The sequence below is a fragment of the Pseudophryne corroboree genome, chromosome 5 (genome assembly GCF_028390025.1).
Source record: "Pseudophryne corroboree isolate aPseCor3 chromosome 5, aPseCor3.hap2, whole genome shotgun sequence".
Classification (NCBI taxonomy): Eukaryota; Metazoa; Chordata; class Amphibia; order Anura; family Myobatrachidae; genus Pseudophryne; species Pseudophryne corroboree.
Window position 1 is genome coordinate 62,615,919 of NC_086448.1, and position 22,749 is coordinate 62,638,667.

General features: G+C 46.9%; 1 protein-coding gene across 1 annotated transcript in view; it reads right to left on the minus strand.

Annotated features, from left to right (window-relative positions):
* The window catches only part of SLC9A3 (solute carrier family 9 member A3), a 156,302-nt gene extending 138,855 nt beyond the window's left edge, over positions 1-17,447 (minus strand). Inside the window, exon 1 of the mRNA XM_063925146.1 lies at positions 17,246-17,447. Coding sequence (XP_063781216.1) covers positions 17,246-17,447 — 202 coding nt within the window. The remainder of the gene's footprint in view (positions 1-17,245) is intronic.
* Between the last annotated feature and the right edge of the window lie 5,302 nt (positions 17,448-22,749).

Consider the following 22,749-nt stretch of genomic DNA (forward strand, 5'->3'; position numbering starts at 1 on the left):
AGCCACAGCTTGCGCAGCTGGCCAACAGATGCGGGGGGCCTGCGTGGTGACAGCATACCCTTGGATCTCCCCTCCCAGAAAATGGGGACAAAGTGCCCTGATTTCTAGGAACGCAGCCCTCCCTACCCCTTCAATGCCACTGTCTGTCAATTAGTCAATGGTCGAGGGCAACTGCGGTGATACCGCAAGGTCCGTTCTGCACATGGGCCTTGTACATTTGCAGATTCTCGATAATCGTGAATCTGCGTGCTGCACCACCAATGATAATCTCTGAATTAGGCCCAGAGTACATTTATAAAACTGACAAGTCACTTAATTCTTTTAGCTATCAATACTAATCTTAATTGCACAAGCAAAGACTTTATTTGTTAATGAAGACAACAAAATATATAACAGGCAACAAGCAGATGACAATAGATTTCATCAGAGAAACACGGGCACATTTATCTCTTCCATGGGGTGGAGAATATATTTTTAGACCCAATGAAAAAAAGTCAGGAGGGAAATCAAACATCTAAGACCTTACATAGCTAGTAGGTCAAGGCTATTAAAAGCTTTTTGTAATATTGACTAATAACAGCATTGAGGAAATTAGGATGAACCCAATTTAGTGAGGATGGGAGAGAACCTCCATTAGAGTATTCAATTTATGGAGGTCCTCAGGTTCAGCTGTGGGAATGGCAAATATACTGGGCAGTAGAAGCGCCCAGAAAGAAAATATGAAGGACTTAATGCCCGTCTCACAGTTGTGCATTAGAAAACTGCTGGGAGTTCCCATACCCTTCCTTCCCTCACAGCTCTCACCGGCTGCCTGCTAGACACAGACTCACTTCTCCCCCAGCAAGGGCTGTCAGCGCCTTGAGTTGGTGGTCCTCCATCCCCGCTTGCTCTCCATCATGAGGCTGGTTAGGCACAAGGGGGCATGAGATAGAAGAGACGCAGGAGGTGCATGAGGCTGAAATGATGCAGTGGAGCCAGGGAGGAGGCTGTAGAGAACATTGAGGGTTGGGGCTATATGAGGACTACAATAGATTCCCTAATGGTCAAATTCTCACCGCCTTGCCTAATGTAGTTGAAGGGGACAAGTCAAAAGCAAGTTTAGACAGAAATACATGTTGAGATACAGGGGTAAATTTACTAAAATGATAGTTCTATTTGAGATGGGATGTTAGTTACCCATAGCAACCAATCAGATTCCAGGTATTATCTTCTACAAGGTGCTAGATAAATGAGAAGTAGGATCTGATTGGTTGCTATTAGCAACATCCCATCTTAAATAGAACTCCCATCTTAGTAAATTTACCCCACATACTCTAGAACTGATCGTGAAGGTATAGTGATTGCAAATTATGGGGAAACAGTAAGAGAGCAATAACATAATAGAATATGTACAGTATTCAGAGACAGGAGCATATCCAGGTGAGGCTGAAAGCGGTGACTAGAGTGGAGACAAACCACAACCTACCTGCATAATCAGAGTCTTGGCAGTCTAACCTAGGCTATTAAAGATGATAATGTGAGAAACTATCCAAGCAAAGTAACAATTTTAGGGGGAAATTTACCAAAGCTTGGATGGAGATAAAGTGGAGAGAGATTAATGGGGTCTATGGGCCTGATACATATTTGCAAGTAAAGCAAACAAGCAAGCAACTGCAAAACCATGTTGCACTGCAGGTGGGGCAGATGTAACATGTGCAGAGAGAGTTAGATGTGGGTGGGGTGTGTTCAAACTGAAATCTAAATTGTGGTATAAAAATAAAGCTGTCTAACATTTGTAGGCTACATGCAAAAAGCAGACAGTATTTACCTTTCACAGAAACAATCTAAATGTATTTCCCACAGTTGCATTGCAGCATGGTTTGTTCCAGATAGTTACTTGATTTTATTGCTTTACTTGCAAACATAAATCAGGCCCTATGTCAGGGGAACATCAAGAGAGGAGCAGGCCCATGGGGGTAATTCCGACCCGTTCGCATGCTGCGGTTCATCACAGCGGTGCGAACGGGTCGGTTCTGCGCATGTGCGCCATCTGCAAAGCGCACGTGCGTCGTTGCCCAGCGACGGCCGTCGCTGGGTGACGACAAGAATAACGAAGAAAGCGATCACAAGAAGAGTGACAGACGGAAGGCGGTCCGGGGCATCTGTTTTCTGGGAGCAGGGCAGTGAACGCAGGTGTGTCCAGGCGTTTGTAGGTTGGATGTCTGCGTCAATCCCGGGATCTTCATCGCTGGATCCGTCGCACAGGATAAGTAGCTGCAGGGCTAGTCTTGTTTCACACAAAACTTTTTTGGCATAGCAGGGCTGCACAAGCGATCGCAGCCCTGCTATACTAAAATACACTCCCCCATAGGCGGCGTCTAGTTGATCACATGAGCAGTAAAAAGTTGCTACGTGCGATCAACTCGGAATGACCTCCTATGTGCAGTCTCCATCTGGGCCCCTCCTCTCTAGCCACCAGAGCAGTAGAATCTGGGCACTAAGAGACCCTAGAGCTGTCCCAGAATCTAGTGCCCACACGCAGGTCTCTGGGAAAATGGCGAAGCGGGCCACCCGGTGGTTTCTGCAACACTCCTGCCACTGACGCAGCCCTCTGGCGGGTATTCAAAAAATGGGTGAGTGGTGTGGCCTCCCCTGGACCTCGTGTACACCGCATACACTGCACCAAGGGGGTCATTCCGACCTGATCGTAGCTGTGCTAAATTTATCACAGCTACGATCACTTACACAGACATGCGGGGGGACGCCCAGCACAGGGCTAGTCCGCCCCGCATGTCAGGCCGGCCCCCCCACTCAAGTACAAAAGCATCACACAGCGGCGATGCTTTTGTACTTGAAGAGTAACCCTCAGCCAGCGCAGCTCCTGTGGCTGGCCGGGAGTTCCTCGTCGCTGCCCGGGTCACAGCGGCTGCGTGTGACGTCATGCAGCTGCTGCGGCCCGCCCCCCGCACGATCCAGCCATGCCTGCGTTGGCCGTACTGTGCCCACAAAATGGTGGCCAAACGCCGCCGTGCCACCCCCTCCCGCCCAGCGACTGCCTCTGCCTGTCAATCAGGCAGAGGCGATCGCTAGCTAACGACAGCCGTCGGCTGTCAGCCAAGTGCCAGCACACTGCGGCGCCGGTGCATGCGCAATTCTGACCTGATCTCTGCGCTGCGATGACCTGAAGTGAGCGATCAGGTCAGAATGACCCCCATATACTAAGCCTTGGAGAGAGATAAAGTAGACGGAGATAAAGTATCAACCAATCAGCTCCTAACAGCCATGTTATAGGCTGTATTTGAAAAATAACAGTTAGGAGCTGATTAGTTGGTAGTTTATCTCTCTCCACGCTTTGATAAATCTCTACCTTAAGGGGGGTACTCACGGAGCGATATTCTAAGCAATCTGACTAGATTGCTTAGAATATCAGCATGATCGCTCCGAGTGTAGCCCCCTCAGCGATAGCGATGCGCGGCCCCGCACATCGCTATCGCTGCTGCTAGATTGGCCTGCATGCCCGCTGGGTGAAGTGAGCGCCCCCCCGTCTCACCCCGCACACTCAGCACAGATCGCGCTGTGCTGAGCGGCGGGAGAGATGTGTGCTGAGCGGTTCGCTCAGCACACATCTCTTCCACATCAGCCCGTCTATATGGGCCTTTAGAGTCCTGTTATCAATGTCAGTACACAACTTGTGATAACAGAGATTTCCCTTGAATGAATGAAGGTGGCCTTCATCGATATGCTCTCAGACATAGAATGTGGTGGACTGGGCTGCAGCATTAAAAAAGGTTCCTACCAGTATGCCTGAATTTCCAAGGAAAGCAAGAGACTGAGGTGTTGTAGTTGGCAGACTGTTGGGGTTATTTATCAAAGCGTGGGGACAGATAAAGTGGAGAGAGATAACATTACCAACCAAACAGCTCCTGTGATTTTTCAAGCACCGCCTGTTCAAAGACAGTTAGAAACTGTTGGTTAGTACTTTATCTCTCTCCAGTTTAACTCCTACCAAGCTTTGATAAAAATCTCCCTGTATACTGAGTGTTCTAACTTCTAGGATAAAAGGGAAACCCCATCAGCCACTATTTTAATATAAAGGACTAAGGGGGTCATTCCAAGTTGATCGCTAGCTGCCGCTGTTCGCAGCGCAGCGATCATGCTGAAAATCTGCATTTCTGCGCATGCATATGTACCGCAATGCGCACGCGTGAAATACGAGTACAAAGGCTTTTGTGGTTTTGCACAGGTTCTGGCGACGTTTTCATTCGCACTGGCGGCCGCAAGAAGATTTACAGGAAAGGGGCGTTTCTGGGTGTCAACTGACCGTTTTCAGGGAGTGCTTTGAAAAACGCAGGCGTGCCAGGGAAAATGCAGGCGTGGCAGGGCGAACGCTGGGCAGGTGTGTAACATCAAAAGCCAACCCTCCAACGTTAGAATCAACGCACACGAAGAGTAAGTTCAGTGCTGGTCTTGTTTTGCGCAAAATGTTTTTGTAGGCGCTCTGCTGCACAGGCGTTTGCAGTTCTGCAAAGCGAAAATACACTCCCCGGTGGGCGGCGACAATGTGTTTGCACGTCTGCTAAAAACTGCTAGCGAGCGATCAACTCGAAATGACCCCCCAAAGCCACCACATCAAAGAGAGCTTCCTATAGCAGTGGTTCTCAACCTCGGTCCTCAAGTACCCCCAACAGTTCATGTTTCCAGGTCACCTAGCAGGTGCACAGGTGTATTCATAACTCACTGACACATTATAAAACACCCACAGGTGCAGCAAATTATTTCACTTGCAATCCTGTGAGACCTGGAAAACATGAACTGTTGGGGGTACTTGAGGACCGCGGTTGAGAACCACTGTCCTAGCGTAATTAGTTGGGTCATCATTCACCCCACCCACCATGCTATTGCAATTCTCATTGCACTTGATCTTGTCACTTGGATTTCCCATCTACAGGGTGGTGGCCAGGGGTTGGTACTAAATGTAATCAGCTATGCTATTGCTTACTACTACTTAGTTATGTATTATCTCACTTACTAGAGCCATACCGACCGCAGGGATCCTGATCGGATCCCATACTCTGTGCTGACCAGTCTTGGAGCACCTTTTCACTGTAACACACAACTACCAATATCACACCTGTACGTTCCACAGAATGGCCAGACCTGGGGCTGGGCATAGGATTCTGGCATAGGAAACCATCCGATTCCTGGGTTCCTCAATCTCCAATGACCTTAAGTGGAAGACTAATATCGAAGGTATTCTGGGGAAAGCCCAGCAGAGACTGTACTTTCTACGTCAGCTTAGGAAGTTCAAATTGCCGCAAGAACTTCTAATCCTCTTCTACTCAGCAATCATTCAATCCGTGCTCTGCTCCTCAATAATAGTGTGGTTTGGCTCTGCCTCAATCCACGACAAAAATAGACTACAGGGGGATGTAAGGTTTGCTGAAAAAATCATAGGAACAAATCTTCCGGCAGTCGAGGATGTCTATCAGGCAAGGGTAATGAAGAGGGCGGGGAGGATTATTGATGACCATTCTCATCCCGCTCATGATATGTTCCGTCTGCTACCGTCTGGCAGACGGTACTGCTCGCAACTAGCGCGAACTGCTAGACAGAGGAACAGCTTCTTTCCCCAAGCAATCAAACTGTTCAACTCGACACTCGCCTAGCATTACTATCATATTCAAATCCCTACTTGTGTATTCTAGTTATATGTCACATGTTCTTCTTCCTCTTATTTTCTTCTTTGCTGTTCATCATATGTTGTTGGGAGCTGTAGCTATCGGAAACCAATTCCTTGTGTATTGTGTATTTTTGTACTGATATACTTGGCAATAAACTGATTCTGAATCTGATTCTGATTTGGAGGTGTGGGTAATATTGCCCAGTAGGGTCAAGCGATTTCTCATTGTGATATAGTGGTATATACTGTCAGGGTATATGGAAAGAGCACAAAGGCAGTAACAAAATGAACCAGTAAGAGTAGTTAGGCAGGCAGGTAAATGTCAGCGGTCCAGAGCAGATAGCCAGGTATACAGGGATCCTTAGAGTGTGAAGACAGCAAGATCTGGCTTCAGACCATGACAAGTAGCCAGGAAAGAACCAGACAGGAACAGATTGCATTGAGAGACACTGACAGGGACAAGACCAATATACAGGCCGGACAGAGATCAGGGAGCTGGATTCCTGATTCCAGAATCATATTGAGCCTATAGCCCTCATCTTTATCCTCAGGAACACCCTAAGAACGGGTGTGGATCATAGGGTTGACAGTGACTAAGTTGACACGGTCATTAGGTTGATGTGGAAAAGGTTGGCATGGAAAAGGGTCAACATGAGGTTTTTTTTTGGGTGTAGTTTTCTTCGTAAAGTGAACGGGAACCCCAATTAGTGCACCGTGTCCCCACGCATGACTCACTTCGCTCGCCATGCTTCGGGCAAGGTGCCTCGCTACGCTACCGATGCACTCGGCACAGGTTACTATTCCCAATCATAGTCCACGTGGATCGTAAAGTATGAAAAAGTTATAAAATTGGAAAAAAATGTGGAAAACTCATGTTTCGAACTAGTGATGATGTCAACCAAATGACCATGTTGACCTAATGCATGTCAATCAATAGTGATTGACCTAATGAGTGTTGATCTAAGTGCTGTCGACCTAAAGACCGGATACCCTAAGAACATATTGGGGGTAATTCCAAGTTGATCGCAGCAGGAATTTTAGCAGTTGGGCAAAACCATGTGCACTGCAGGGGGGGGCAGATGTAACATGTGCAGAGAGAGTTAGATTTGGGTGGGTTATTTTGTTTCTGTGCAGGGTAAATACTGGCTGCTTTATTTTTACACTGCAATTTAGATTGCAGATTGAACACACCACACCCAAATCTAACTCTCTCTGCACATGTTAAATCTGCCTCCCCTGCAGTGCACATGGGGGGTAATTCCAAGTTGATCGCAGCAGTAAATTTTTTAGCAGTTGGTCAAAACCATGTGCACTGCAGGGGGGGGGGGGGGGGGGGGGCAGATATAACATTTGCAGAGAGAGTTAGATTTGGGTGGATTATTTTGTTTCTATGCAGGGTAAATACTGGCTGCTTTATTTTTACACTGCAAATTAGATTGCAGATTGAACACACCACACCCAAATCTATCTCTCTCTGCACATGTTATATCTGCCTCCCCTGCAGTGCACATGGTTTTGCCCAACTGCTAACAAAATTCCTGCTGCAATCAACTTGGAATTACCCCCATTATGCATAAGGTATGAGGATCTCAACAAGCGCAACAAAATCACCCGGACATATAAAAGACACAGCAGAGAAGGTGACGTCACGACAGTCTAACAGGAACATTTACTATCAGGAACATGACAGACAGAGGGGGAGGTTTATCAAAGCTTGGAGTGAGATAAAGTATTAACCAATCAGCTCCTAAGTGACATTTTCAAACACAGCCTGTAACATGGCAGTTAGGAACTGATTGGTTGGTACTTTATCTCTCTCCACTTTATCGCTTTGATAAATCGGCCCATAAGTCCAATAGCCAGACAATACTAAAATATCAAAGACAAAAATTACAGTTATAAACTCTTAATACTACAAAAGGCAGTGGTGAGTTTTTACAGAGCACTTAGTGGTGATAGGCCAGAAATAAGAACCATCGGTATATAAGCCATTGCTTATTCCCAGAAACAGGACAACTCAACCAAGGCATTGAGTACGTGTGGTTCTATGCAGCATTTAGGGTACCTCCGGACTTTTATGTATAAAGTAAATCTGCATGTCAGGAGCTAGATTAGGTCATGAACGGTGCAAGTTCCACACAGTTGCAACGGCAACTTGACACCCCTTTTGGTTATTTGAATTGACCCCCAAGACTGTGAATTGAGGACTTGGATACCAGAGCTTGCCTGCGGGTGGAGCTTCTACCTTATAATGACTGCAATTAGCACAGTACTTAGTTAGAAATGAGACTTTAGCTAATAATGGGGATCATTCCGAGTTGATCGCTAGCTAAAAATGTTCGCTGCGCAGCGATGATGCAAAAAAAACGGCACTTCTGCGCAGTGCGCACGCGCGACGTACTTTCACAACGGGCGAAGTATTTTTACACAGGGTCTAGCGAAGCTTTTCAGTCGCAATGGCAGCCGCAGAGTGATTGACAGGAAAGGGGCGTTTCTGGGTGTCAACTGACCGTTTTCAGGGAGTGTTCGGAAAAACGCAGGCGTGCCAGGAAAAATGCAGGCGTGGCTGGGAGAACGCAGGGCGTGTTTGTGACGTCAAATCCGGAACTGAACAGTCTGAAGTGAGTGCAAGCTAGGAGTAGGTCTGGAGCTACTCTGAAACTGCACAATTTTTTTTTGTAGTCACTCTGCAATCCTTTCGTTCGCACTTCTGCTAAACTAAAATACACTCCCAGAGGGCAGCGGCATAGCGTTTGCACGACTGCTAAAAACTGCTAGCGAGCGATCAACTCGGAATGACCCCCAATGCCATATATGACATTCCTAAGCCTTTGTGTTGGGAACCTTGACTGAGTACATTGTGCGGCTACAGGTTTCAATAATTAAGCTTAGAAGAATTGCAAAATCACTAACTTATTGATACAAGGCTAAAGCTAAAAACCACAGCACATATATTTCTCTGCTCCTTTTTTCGTGCTAATTAACCTGGACTGGATTAATTTAACAATGGGGGTAATTCAGATCTGATCGCAGCAGCAAATGTGTTAGCTAATAGGCAAACCATGTGCACTGCAGGGGGGGCAGATGTAACATTTGCAGAGAGAGTTAGATTTGGGTGGGTAATACCCCTTTCACACCACACAAATAACCCGGTATCGACCTGGCATATTGCCGGGTCGACACTGGTCAGCGTGCGGTGTGAAAGCGCCATAGCCGAAATCCTGGGTCACCTGACCTGGCAATTCACCTCGGGGATAAAGCAGTGTTATTCCTGGATTGATGGCAGTGTAAATGGGCTCGACCCGGGACCTGTTCACTACAACAAGGAGAGGCGGCGCGGAGATGATCTCATCTCCCAGCGCCGCCTCTGCCCCCCCCCCCCCGCCGCTATGGCAACCCACCCTGCATATTGCCGGGTCGGGGAAGCCAGCAGCAGCGTCCAATGCCGGATCCCACCCGGGAAGGACCCGTTTCCAATTCCCGGGTGAGATCCAGCACTGGCGGTGTGAAAGGGGTATTATATTGTTTCTGTGCAGAGTAAATACTGACTGCTTTATTTTGACACTGCAATTCAGATTTCAGATTGCGCACACCCCACCCAAATCTAACTCTCTCTGCACATGTTATATCTGCCCCATCTGCACTGCACATGGTTTTGCCCATTAGAGAACAATTTTGCTGCTGCGATCAGATCTGAATTAGGCACAATGTTAATTGTGTTTTAGGGGCATATCTAGTAAACATTTCAGGGGGCACCTGCAAATATTAGGGATCCCTGGGATTTACTATGAAGGCGACCTAAATTTCTGACTGCAAACCTGGGGGCTGCTATACAGACGGATTTACCAAGCTCCAATGTGAAGCATCTGAAGATGGTGTTAGCCTATTGTAGCCTATGGCAGTGGTTCTCAAACTGTGTGCCTTGGCTCCCTGGGGTCCCTCAGGGCACTTGCAGAGGTGCCCTGGGTTGGTGGTCCAGGACCAGTTCAAATTATTTATGGTCAATGTAATAGGCAAAACCAGTGCTGGTGGCTTCCAATCATAACATGTGGACAAACAAAAGCAAATCCTGTCCCTCACCACACAACTGACCCTAAGGATGACATATAAACACAATTTATTTAAATTAATATTTATTTCTAAATTTCTCAATAAGAAACTTTTGGCCTATGGGTGTCGTGATGAAAATCCTGATATTCTAGGGCGCCGTGATTCAAAAAAGTTTGGGAACCACTGGCCTATGGGCTACTTACCACATTTTTCTTTATCTCCCCGCTAACACATGTGCAATACATTCAAATACAAGGAACAAGGATCCAGGTCTAATATGCAGAATCACATCTCTTTCTATGCCCGGGAACACACTAGAACGATATTGGCGCAAATTGTCATATTGGAATGACCAATCATGCATATCAGTGTGCTCCCATGGATTGCATTTGATATCTTCTGGTTGGCCATGCTGCACGGCCAATCAGACGATATCATGTGGCTGTGGAACAGTTTAATGAAGGGCGGAGATATCGTTCCGTCATTTATTAAATCGCATAGTGTGTATCAGCAATCCGGGATGGTTCAGAGCGAAGGGAAGTTGTCCTGACCATTGGCGAGATTGCCCGTCGTTCCGATGTGTACCCAGCTTCTGTGCAGCACCTAAGCTATGTATAGTTCCAATTTAGCAGCAAAGAAAGTCCAACTCCCATCAGACAGTTCAAACATGTGCACCCTCGTGCCTCCATAGTGACCCACAATCGGGGTTCTTGTCCATAAAAGAGAATTGCCGCTACAGGCTTGCATTGTAGAATATTAGTCATATTTTGTCTCACATGAAATATTTTTTAACTAAAGTAAAAAAAAAACATAATATTAGCAAATTTTTCACTATTACTTTCCTGTTTAGACCACAAATAGAAAAAAATGTACTTGAAGTAAGATTCCTTATAACAATGCTAAAACTATTCTAGACTATTTGAATCCTGGATTTTTCATTAACCTATTTTTAATACGGCAATGCCACTTGATTGCACCCAGCCCCCACTGACCCATTTATAGTTATCACTCAGTACTACTGTCTGAATGAATCAGATGCAGCACGAAAGTACCTCAGAACTATTGATGAGAGATATGAGAGATGGTAAAATAATTTGTAATGGAAGTGTAAATTAAATACATACAGTGCGGGATGAACATAATCTAGCGGTAACCTGAATAAATATCCACGTTTTTAAATATCAACATAAAACGAGAGCTCACCTTCTAGGGAGCAGGAGAGTGCACAGGACCAGTGCAACAACATAAACCAAGCACACAGCCCCCAGGGAGCAGAAGAGTGCACAGGACCAGTGCAACAACATAAACCAAGCACACAGCCCCCAGGGAGCAGGAGAGTGCACAGGACCAGTGCAACAACATAAACCAAGCACACAGCCCCCAGGGAGCAGAAAGTGCACAGGACCAGTGCAACAACATAAACCAAGCACACAGCCCCCAGGGAGCAGGAGAGTGCACAGGACCAGTGCAACAACATAAACCAAGCACACAGCCCCCAGGAGCAGGAGAGTGCACAGGACCAGTACAACAACATAAACCAAGCACACAGCCCCCAGGGAGCAGGAGAGTGCACAGGACCTGTGCAACAACATAAACCAAGCACACAGCCCCCAGGGAGCAGGAGAGTGCACAGGACCAGTGCAACAACATAAACCAAGCACACAGCCCCCAGGAGCAGAAGAGTGCACAGGACCAGTGCAACAACATAAACCAAGCACACAGCCCCCAGGGAGCAGAAGAGTGCACAGGACCAGTAAAACAACATAAACCAAGCACACAGCCCCCAGGAGCAGGAGAGTGCACAGGACCAGTACAACAACATAAACCAAGCACACAGCCCCCAGGGAGCAGGAGAGTGCACGGGACCAGTAAAACAACATAAACCAAGCACACAGCCCCCAGGAGCAGAAGAGTGCACAGGACCAGTGCAACAACATAAACCAAGCACACAGCCCCCAGGGAGCAGGAGAGTGCACGGGACCAGTAAAACAATATAAACCAAGCACACAGCCCCCAGGGAGCAGAAGAGTGCACAGGACCAGTGCAACAACATAAACCAAGCACACAGCCCCCATGGAGCAGGAGAGTGCACGGGACCAGTAAAACAACATAAACCAAGCACACAGCCCCCAGGAGCAGGAGAGTGCACGGGACCAGTAAAACAACATAAACCAAGCACACAGCCCCCAAGGAGCAGAAGAGTGCACAGGACCAGTGCAACAACATAAACCAAGCACACTGCCCCCAGGGAGCAGGAGAGTGCACGGGACCAGTAAAACAACATAAACCAAGCACACAGCCCCCAGGAGCAGAAGAGTGCACAGGACCAGTGCAACAACATAAACCAAGCACACAGCCCCCGGGAGCAGGAGAGTGCACAGGACCAGTACAACAACATAAACCAAGCACACAGCCCCCAGGGAGCAGGAGAGTGCACAGGACCAGTGCAACAACATAAACCAAGCACACAGCCCCCAGGGAGCAGGAGAGTGCACATGACCAGTACAACAACATAAACCAAGCACACAGCCCCCAGGAGCAGGAGAGTGCACAGGACCAGTGCAACAACATAAACCAAGCACACTGCCCCCAGGAGCAGGAGAGTGCACAGGACCAGTGCAACAACATAAACCAAGCACACTGCTCCCAGGAGCAGGAGAGTGCACAGGACCAGTGCAACAACATAAACTGAGCACACAGCCCCCAGGGAGCAGGAGAGTGCACAGGATCAGTGCAACAACATAAACCAAGCACACAGCCCCCAGGGAGCAGGAGAGTGCACAGGATCAGTACAACAACATAACACAAGCGCTCAGCTTTTAGGGAGCAGGACAATGCGCAGAACCAGTGCAACAACTTAACACAAGTGCTCAGCTTTTAGGGAGCAGGAGAGTGCACAGGACCAGTGCAACAACTTAACACAAGTGCTCAGCTTTTAGGGAGCAGGAGAGTGCACAGGACCAGTGCAACAACATAAACCAAGCACACTGCCCCCAGGAGCAGGAGAGTGCACAGGACCAGTGCAACAACATAAACTGAGCACACAGCCCCCAGGGAGCAGGAGAGTGCACAGGATCAGTGCAACAACATAAACCAAGCACACAGCCCCCAGGGAGCAGGAGAGTGCACAGGATCAGTACAACAACATAACACAAGCGCTCAGCTTTTAGGGAGCAGGACAATGCGCAGAACCAGTGCAACAACTTAACACAAGTGCTCAGCTTTTAGGGAGCAGGAGAGTGCACAGGACCAGTGCAACAACTTAACACAAGCGCTCAGCTTTTAGGGAGCAGGACAATGCGCTGAACCAGTGCAACAACTTAACACAAGCGCTTAGCTTTTAGGGAGCAGGAGAGTGCACAGGACCAGTGCAACAACATAAACCAAGCACACAGCCCCCAGGGAGCAGGAGAGTGCACAGGACCAGTGCAACAACTTAACACAAGCGCTCAGCTTTTAGGGAGCAGGAGAGTGCACAGGACCAGTGCAACAACTTAACACAAGCGCTCAGCTTTTAGGGAGCAGGAGAGTGCACAGGACCAGTGCAACAACTTAACACAAGCGCTCAGCTTTTAGGGAGCAGGAGAGTGCACAGGACCAGTGCAACAACATAACACAAGCGCTCACCTTTTAGTGAGCAGGAGAGTGCACAGGACCAGTGTAGCAATGGAATCAAAGTCTGTATAACTATTAGGTGTGTGTTGTTGGGTGTGCTGTACAGATGACTCTGGGTCACGGCTGCAATCCTGTATAGTTCAGATCTGTGAAAATATGCTAATGCAGCATCCACTGGGATTTGTACAGAGGTGCCCACCGGTGGTGTCCCTAATTCGCAGCTGAGATACAAAAGATGTACCATCTGCAACATCGGTCGCATATAAATCGCAGCATCGAACTATGGCTACTCAGAATGACTGTCAGAACTAAGACGCCGTGGCCAGTACAACTGCGAATGGAGTCGCACTCACTGCGTTTGACAAGCCACCCTCGTTACCTCCCATAAACACACACTGTCTATTAATCACTTTGTGATCGATCCTCACTGCAACCGCCATGGCTAATTGATTGCTAGTTCAGTGGCGGGTCCAGAGGCGGGGCTGCAGCACAGTCCAAATTTCAAATAGAGGAGCCGCACCAACTGCCACCCCAAACACTGCCAGTACCGCCGCTAAAGCCGCCACTAATCGCTATGCGACCGCAGTGCAACAGTCCAAGAAACATTGCTTAGATCTGCAAACACTGGCACTGCAAACCTATGAATCAGGACGTCTGTATTTGTTGGAGGAGCTGCCGGGATCTGAGAGGGATCCACCCTCGATAAGATCAATATTCGGATGAGGTACTGAACCCATCTCTCAATGACTATGTGTTCACAGGGTTGAACTGGCCCACAGGTGCTCAAAGGAAATCCCTGGGGGGCCCAAACCCTCCTTAGAGGTTAGTAACTTGGTGAAGCAGGATCATGGATGAATTTAGGTGTATGGTTTGTTTCTATGAGAACTACACCAAGATTGGCACACCTGCCATGCCGTATGAGTGATCCTGGCACACCTCTGTCCCCTCCTTTATATAAAGGGGCCATGTTCTTTTTATGTCCTCTCTAAAGCTGAGTACACATTAGACTACGTGCAAAAAATACAATGCTCATCCCAATTCCCCTTCATCCCCAAAGGAAAAAATATAGGGGGTCATTCCGAGTTGTTCGCTCGCAAGCGGATTTTAGCAGATTTGCTCATGCTAAGCCGCCGCCTACTGGGAGTGAATCTTAGCATCTTAAAATTGCGAACGATGTTTTCGCAATATTGCGATTACACACCTCGTAGCAGTTTCTGAGTAGCTCCAGACTTACTCGGCATCTGCGATCATTTCAGTGCTTGTCGTTCCTGGTTTGACGTCACAAACACACCCAGCGTTCGGCCAGACACTCCTCCGTTTCTCCGGCCACTCCTGCGTTTTTCCCCACACGCCCATAAAACGGCCTGTTTCCGCCCAGTAACACCCATTTCCTGTCAATCACATTACGATCGCCAGAACGATGAAAAAGCCGTGAGTAAAAATCCTAACTGCATAGCAAATTCACTTGGCGCAGTCGCAGTGCGGACATTGCGCATGCGCATTAAGCGGAAAATCGCTGCGATGCGAAGATTTTTACCGAGCGAACAACTCGGAATGACCCCCATAGTGTGTACACTCTCTGCAAGTCGTTTCATCATTAGCAATACAGATGGAGCCTCTCTCATCTAGCCTTCTCTGCTGTGCCACGGTGCACCAAGGCTTATTAGCATAAGCCTTTCATCTATTGTTCTCAGCTGCAATACAATACAGAGAGAACAATACAGCAGGGGATTAAGTCATTACAGCAGGGGATTAAGTCTGACAGCACTGGCTCAATTAATCCTATTAAAGGGATAGATGAGCAGGGCTCCAGCTGTATATCGTTTACTTTTAAAACACCATTGGTTTGGTGAACACACTACACAAATTGTACAAGATCGTTAAAAATATCTTCTCATCTGCAATGCAGTACAGCAGATGAGAAGATGCGAGGAACGACATACAGGTGCGCGTAATAGTGCATACGCATAAAACGATGTGGACAATTTGTTGTTCCAATTTGGCGCAAAACGACAACTCGTCCAATTTACCGTGTAATGTGTACCCGGCATTATGATTGGCCAAGTCTGTATATGGTGGCTGTCCACTCCCCTTAAGTGTGGGCCCTACCACCATATTTCCTGGTGGCACCTCAACGGCCCAGTACAACCCTGTGTGCCCATAGTACTTTTGTACCACTTATTGGGGGTAATTCCAAGTCGATCGCAGCAGGAAATGTTTTAGCAGTTGGGCAAAACCATGTGCAGTGCAGGTGAGGCAGATATAACATGTGCAGAGAGAGTTAGATTTGGGTGTGGTGAGTTCAATCTGCAATCTAAATTGCAGTATAAAAATAAAGCAGCCAGTATTTACCCTGCACAGAAACAAAATAACCCACCCAAATCTAAAGGGCCCTACACACTGGTTGACCCGCCGCTGAGCTGCCCGACGGTGGAGACGGCCGACGAGCGACCCGGCGCAGGGGGGCAGTGACGGGGGGAGTGAAGTTTCTTCACTCTCCCCGTCACCCGGCTGCATTGAAGTGCAGGCAAATATGAACAAGATCGTCCATATAGGCCTGCATGTACAGCCGACGTGGGACCAGCGATGAACGAGCGCGGGGCCGTGCATCGTTCATCGCTGGAGCCTCCACACTGAAAGATATGAACGAGTTCTCGTTCATTTATGAACGAGATCGTTGATATCTTTCAAAAAATCGGCCAGTGTGTAGGGCCTATAACTCTCTCTGCAAATGTTATATCTGCCACACCTGCAGTGCACATAGGCCCTCATTCCGAGTTGATCGCTCGCAAGGCGAATTTAGCAGAGTTGCTCACGCTAAGCCTACGCCTACTGGGAGTGTATCTTAGCTTCTTAAAATTGCGACCGATGTATTCGCAATATTGCGATTACAAACTACTTAGCAGTTTCAGAGTAGCTTCAGACTTACTCTGCATCTGCGATCAGTTCAGTGCTTGTCGTTCCTGGTTTGACGTCATAAACACACCCAGCGTTCGCCCAGACACTCCCCCGTTTCTCCGGCCACTCCTGCGTTTTTTCCGGAAACGGTAGCGTTTTTATCCACACGCCCCTAAAACGCCGTGTTTCCGCCCAGTAACACCCATTTCCTGTCAATCACACTACGATCGCCGGAGCGAAGAAAAAGCCGTGAGTAAAAATACTATCTTCATTGTAAAATTACTTGGCGCAGTCGCAGTGCGAATATTGCGCATGCGTACTAAGCGGAATTTCACTGCGATGCAATGAAAATTACCGAGCGAACGACTCGGAATGAGGGCCATGGTTTTGCCCAACTGCTAAAACATTTCCTGCTGCGATCAACTTGGAATTACCCCCATTGTACTTCTCTAGTATAGTAGGACTGAGAGTTTTCTGATGGTCTAAATATGTATCAGCCAGGTGATGTATCAATAGTCTTATGTTACAAATGCAGTAAAGAGATGTAAATTGTAGCAGAAAGTATCAGATGAGATCTCACTGTTCTGGAATAATGAAATAAACTGTTAAATACTGCAAATTGTCATATACTCTCAAGATATGCAGAATAAGCTCCCATCTGCAGGAATGCTCTGATGGAATACAGTAACAGGCGCTTCTTTACGTTAAAAGAATATAGGATGCTTCTACCAAAAATCAATTTGATTTAATGTATTGGTATGCTCTATATGACAGTAGTGCCATTTACATTACAGGATGCATAGTAGCAACACTGCAAAATCAAGGGGACTCATTATACAGGATTAGGACATTTACCTAAACTTGAAAGCAGTGATAATGAATGGAAATTGCTACAAGGACATAGTGTAACACACTGACAATAACAAAGGCACCTGTGTTCATTTACTACACATATGGGTTACACAATATTAATCTGCAAACAGACTGTAAAGTAACACAAACAGCACAGTGACTGTGACTTACCAATTTTGGCTAAACTTGCCACCAGAATCCATAGTGCGATGATGTAGGGCGCCTGGACGTGGTGCCACTTAAAGGTGACAATCTGGAGACTGGGGGCCGCAGTGCTCTCACTGGGAGGGGCGCTTCTGTCCACTGCCATGACCGGGGCAAGTGCCAGGCAGAGCGAGGCCACACCAGTCAGGTACATGCCAGTCTTCTGCATGATGATGGGCTGCTGCTGATTGCTGGCTATAGATGGAGCGGATTACACCTGGCCGCAGGTAGGTACACCTGGCACACGCTCTCCCCTCTATAACTGTGACAGTATGCCCCGGCTCATGCTGTACACTTATCCTGCACCACTCCTTTACCACCTGCAATTAATCCTCCTTTATCAGTCGCTGCTACCTGGGTATTCCGTCTCAGATAGCTCTCACCTTAAACACAGATCCATTACTTTAAGAAGACGAAGAAGAAGAAAAAGAAGACGAAGGGAAAAGAAAGAAGTAAGAAATAAAAGCATAGGGATGTGTCCTATATAATTAATGGCATATCTCAGCATCTGCTTATATGCACATAGAGGGAGGGTCCCAGTACGGGAGCTCACCCACTTTCCCTCCCCAGCTGGCAGGTAATGATGTCATGCATATCATTACACTAAATCTACATATATTCATTACAGGCAGAGTGCACACCGAGACACCTGAGAGTGATGGGCACAAGTGTGTGATGACCTCCAATGTAGAGTGCTACACAACACAAGGGGACATATATAGTGTACTGCACATCTGAGGGTATGTATAGAGTACTGCACATCTGAGGGTATGTATAGAGTACTGCATATCTGAGGGGATATATAGAGTACTGCACATCTGAGGGTATGTATAGAGTACTGCACATCTGAGGATATATAGAGTACTGCACATCTGAGGATATATAGAGTACTGCACATCTGAGGGGATATATAGAGTACTGCACATCTGAGGGGATATATAGTGTACTGCACATCTGAGGGTATGTATAGTGTACTGCACATCTGAGGGGATATATAGAGTACTGCACATCTGAGGGTATGTATAGTGTACTGCACATCTGAGGGGGCATATAGAGTACTGCACATCTGAGGGTATGTATAGTGTACTGCACATCTGAGGGGGCATATAGAGTACTGCACATCTGAGGGTATGTATAGTGTACGGCACATCTGAGGAAATATAGAGTACTGCACATCTGAGGGGGCATATAGAGTACTGCACATCTGAGGGTATGTATAGTGTACGGCACATCTGAGGATATATAGAGTACTGCACATCTGAGTGGATATATAGTGTACGGCACATCTGAGGGAGCATATAGAGTACAGCACATCTGAGGGGATATATAGAGTACTGCACATCTGAGGGTATGTATAGTGTACTGCACATCTGAGGGGGCATATAGAGTACTGCACATCTGAGGGTATGTATAGAGTACTGCACATCTGAGGATATATAGAGTACTGCACATCTGAGGATATATAGAGTACTGCACATCTGAGGGGATATATAGAGTACTGCACATCTGAGGGGATATATAGTGTACTGCACATCTGAGGGTATGTATAGAGTATTGCGCATCTGAGGGGATATATAGAGTTCTGCACATCTGAGGGGATATTCAGTGTACTGTACGTCTGAGGGGTCATATAGAGTTCTGCACATCTGAGGGAATATATAGAGTACAGCACATCTGAGGGGATATATAGAGTACTGCACATCTGAGGGTATGTATAGTGTACTGCACATCTGAGGGGGCATATAGAGTACAGCACATCTGAGGGGATATATAGAGTACTGTACATCTGAGGGGATATATAGTGTACTGCACATCTGAGGGTATGTATAGAGTACTGCGCATCTGAGGGGATATATAGAGTTCTGCACATCTGAGGGGATATATAGTGTACTGTACATCTGAGGGGGCATATAGAGTTCTGCACATCTGAGGGGATATATAGTGTACTGTACATCTGAGGGGGCATATTGAGTACAGCACATCTGAGGGGATATATAGAGTACTGCACATCTGAGGGGGCATATAGTGTACTGTACATCTGAGGGGATATATAGTGTACTGCACATCTGAGGGGGCATATAGTGTACTGTACATCTGAGGGGATATATAGAGTACTGCACATCTGAGGGGGCATATAGTGTACTGTACATCTGAGGGGATATATAGAGTACTGCACATCTGAGGGGGCATATAGTGTACTGTACATCTGAGGGGATATATAGTGTACTGTACATCTGAGGGGATATATAGAGTACTGCACATCTGAGGGGATATACAGAGTACTGTACATCTGAGGGGGCGTATAGAGTTCTGCACATCTGAGGGGATATATAGTGTACTGTACATCTGAGGGGGCATATAGAGTACAGCACATCTGAGGGGTTATATAGAGTACTGTACATCTGGGGGGATATATAGTGTACTGTACATCTGAGGGATATATAGAGTACTGTACATCTGAGGGGATATATAGTGTACTGTACATCTGAGGGGATATATAGAGTACTGCACATCTGAGGGGATATATAGAGTACTGCACATCTGAGGGGATATATAGAGTACTGCTCATCTGAGGGGATATATAGAGTACTGCACATCTGAGGGGATATATAGAGTACTGCACATCTGAGGGGATATACAGAGTACTGCACATCTGAGGGGATATACAGAGTACTGCACATCTGAGGGGATATACAGAGTACTGCACATCTGAGGGTATGTATAGTGTACTGTACATCTGAGGGGATATATAGAGTACTGCGCATCTGAGTGGGTATATAGAGTACTCAGGGGTGTAGCGAGGGTGGCTCCGGTGGAGCTCGAGCTCCAGGCACTGAAAAAGTTAGAGGGCGCAGGGGGTCGCACAGACGCGGAGACTAGGTAGGGAACAGGGCAGGCCAGAGGCAACAGCAGGAGACACTGATAGCCGACAAATGCCGGTGCTCTGCCGCCCTCTTTATAGGTCTCACTGCTTGTAGTTGTGCTGCAGGGTTACTTTTGTCCTGCAGTATCACTCTCTGCCCCAGCTACTGCAGCACCTCTCTCTGTCCCAGCTACTGCAGAACCTCTCTTTGCCCCAGCTACTGCAGAACCTCTCTCTGCCCCGGCTACTGCAGCACCACTTTCTGCTCCGGCTGCTACAGCACCTTTCCCTGCCCCAGTTCCTACAGCACTACTCTCTACATTGATGCTGCAGCACCTCTCTCTGCCCCAGTTGGTACAACACCACTCTCTACACTGATGCTGCAGCACCTCTCTGCATTAGAAGCGGCAACGTAAAATGTATAAGCGGCTCTACTGTGGCATAATGTGTATAAGCGGCTCTAATATAGTGTAACATGTATAAGCATCTCTACTGTGGTGTAACATATATAAGCGTCTCTACTCTGGTGTAACATATATAAGCGTCTCTACTGTGGTGTAACAAGTATAAGCGTCACTACTGTGGTGTAACGTGTATAAGGGGCTCTACTGTGGTGAAACATGTATAAGTGGCTCTACTGTGTGGTGTAACGTGTATAAGGAGTACTACTGTGTGGTATAATGTGAATTGGTACTATTCTGTGACCATGCCCCTTCCCCATAAAGCCACGGCCCTATATATTTGTTGCGTGCCTTCGGTGCAAACTGTCCCTGTTTTTAACATGGGGGGTACCCAGAGGAAACTTTCGCCCTGAGCACCGTAAGGTCTAGGGGAGGGGGCGCCGAAAAATAACCTTGCTCCGGGCACCATGGCACCTAGCTACACCTCTGAGAGTACTGCTCATCTGAAGGAGTATATAGAGTACTGCTCATCTAAGGGGATATATAGTGTACTGTACATCTGAGGGGGCATATAGAGTACTGCACATCTGAGGGTATATATATAGAGTATTGCACATCTGAGGGGATATATAGAGTACTGCACATCTGAGGGGATATAAAGAGTACTGCATATCTGAGGGGATAAATAGAGTACTGCACATCTGAGGGGGTATATAAAGTACTGCTCATCTGAGGGGGTATATAGAGTACTGCACATCTGAGGGGATATATAGAGTACTGCACATCTTAGTGGATATATAGAGTACTGCTCATCTGAAGCAGTATATAGAGTACTGCTCATCTGAGGGGATATATAGAGTACTGCACATCTGAGGGGATATATAGTGTACTGCACATCTGAGGTGATATATAGTGTACTGCACATCTGAGGGGGCATATAGGGTACTGCACATCTGAGGGATTTATAGAGTACTGCACATCTGAGGGGATATGTAATGTACTGCACATCTAAGGGGGCATATAGAGTATTGCACATCTGAGGGGATATATATAGTACTGCACATCTGAGGGTGTATATTGATTACTGCATATCCGAGGGATATATAGAGTACTGCTCATCTGAGGCGATATATAGTGTACTGCACATCTGAGGGGGCATATAGAGTATTGCACATCTGAGGGGATATACAGAGTACTGCACATCTGAGGGTATATATAGAGTACTGCACATCTGAGGCGATATATAGTGTACTGCACATCTGAGGGTATACATAGAGTACTGCACATCTTAGGGCATATATAGAGTACTGCTCATCTGAGGGGATATATAGTAAATTGCACATCTGAGGGGATATATAGAGTACAGCACATCTGAAGGGATATATAGAGTACTGCACATCTGAGGGTATGTATAGTGTACTGCACATCTGAGGGGGCATATAGAGTACAGCACATCTGAGGGGATATATAGAGTACTGCACATCTGAGGGGATATATAGTGTACTGCACATCTGAGGGTATGTATAGAGTACTGCGCATCTGAGGGGATATATAGAGTTCTGCACATCTGAGGGGATATATAGTGTACTGTACATCTGATGGTGCATATAGAGTTCTGCACATCTGAGGGGATATATAGTGTACTGTACATCTGAGGGGGCATATAGAGTACAGCACATCTGAGGGGATACATAGAGTACTGCACATCTGAGGGATATATAGAGTACTGCTCATCTGAGGGATATATAGAGTACTGTGCATCTGAGGTGATATATAGTGTACTGCACATCTGAGGGCATATAGACTACTGCACATCTGAGGGATTTATAGAGTACTGCACATCTGAGGGATTTATAGAGTACTGCACATCTGAGGGATTTATAGAGTACTGCACATCTGAGGGATTTATAGAGTACTGCACATCTGAGGGTGTATATTGAGTACTGCACATCTGAGGGGATATATATAGTACTGCACATCTGAGGGGATATATATAGTACTGCACATCTGAGGGTGTATATTGAGTACTGCACATCTGAGGGATATATAGAGTACTGCTCATCTGAGGCGATATATAGTGTACTGCACATCTGAGAGGATATACAGAGTACTGCACATCTGAGGGGAAATATAGTGTACTGCACATCTGAGGGGGCATATAGAGTATTACACATCTGAGGGGATATATATAGTACTGCACATCTGAG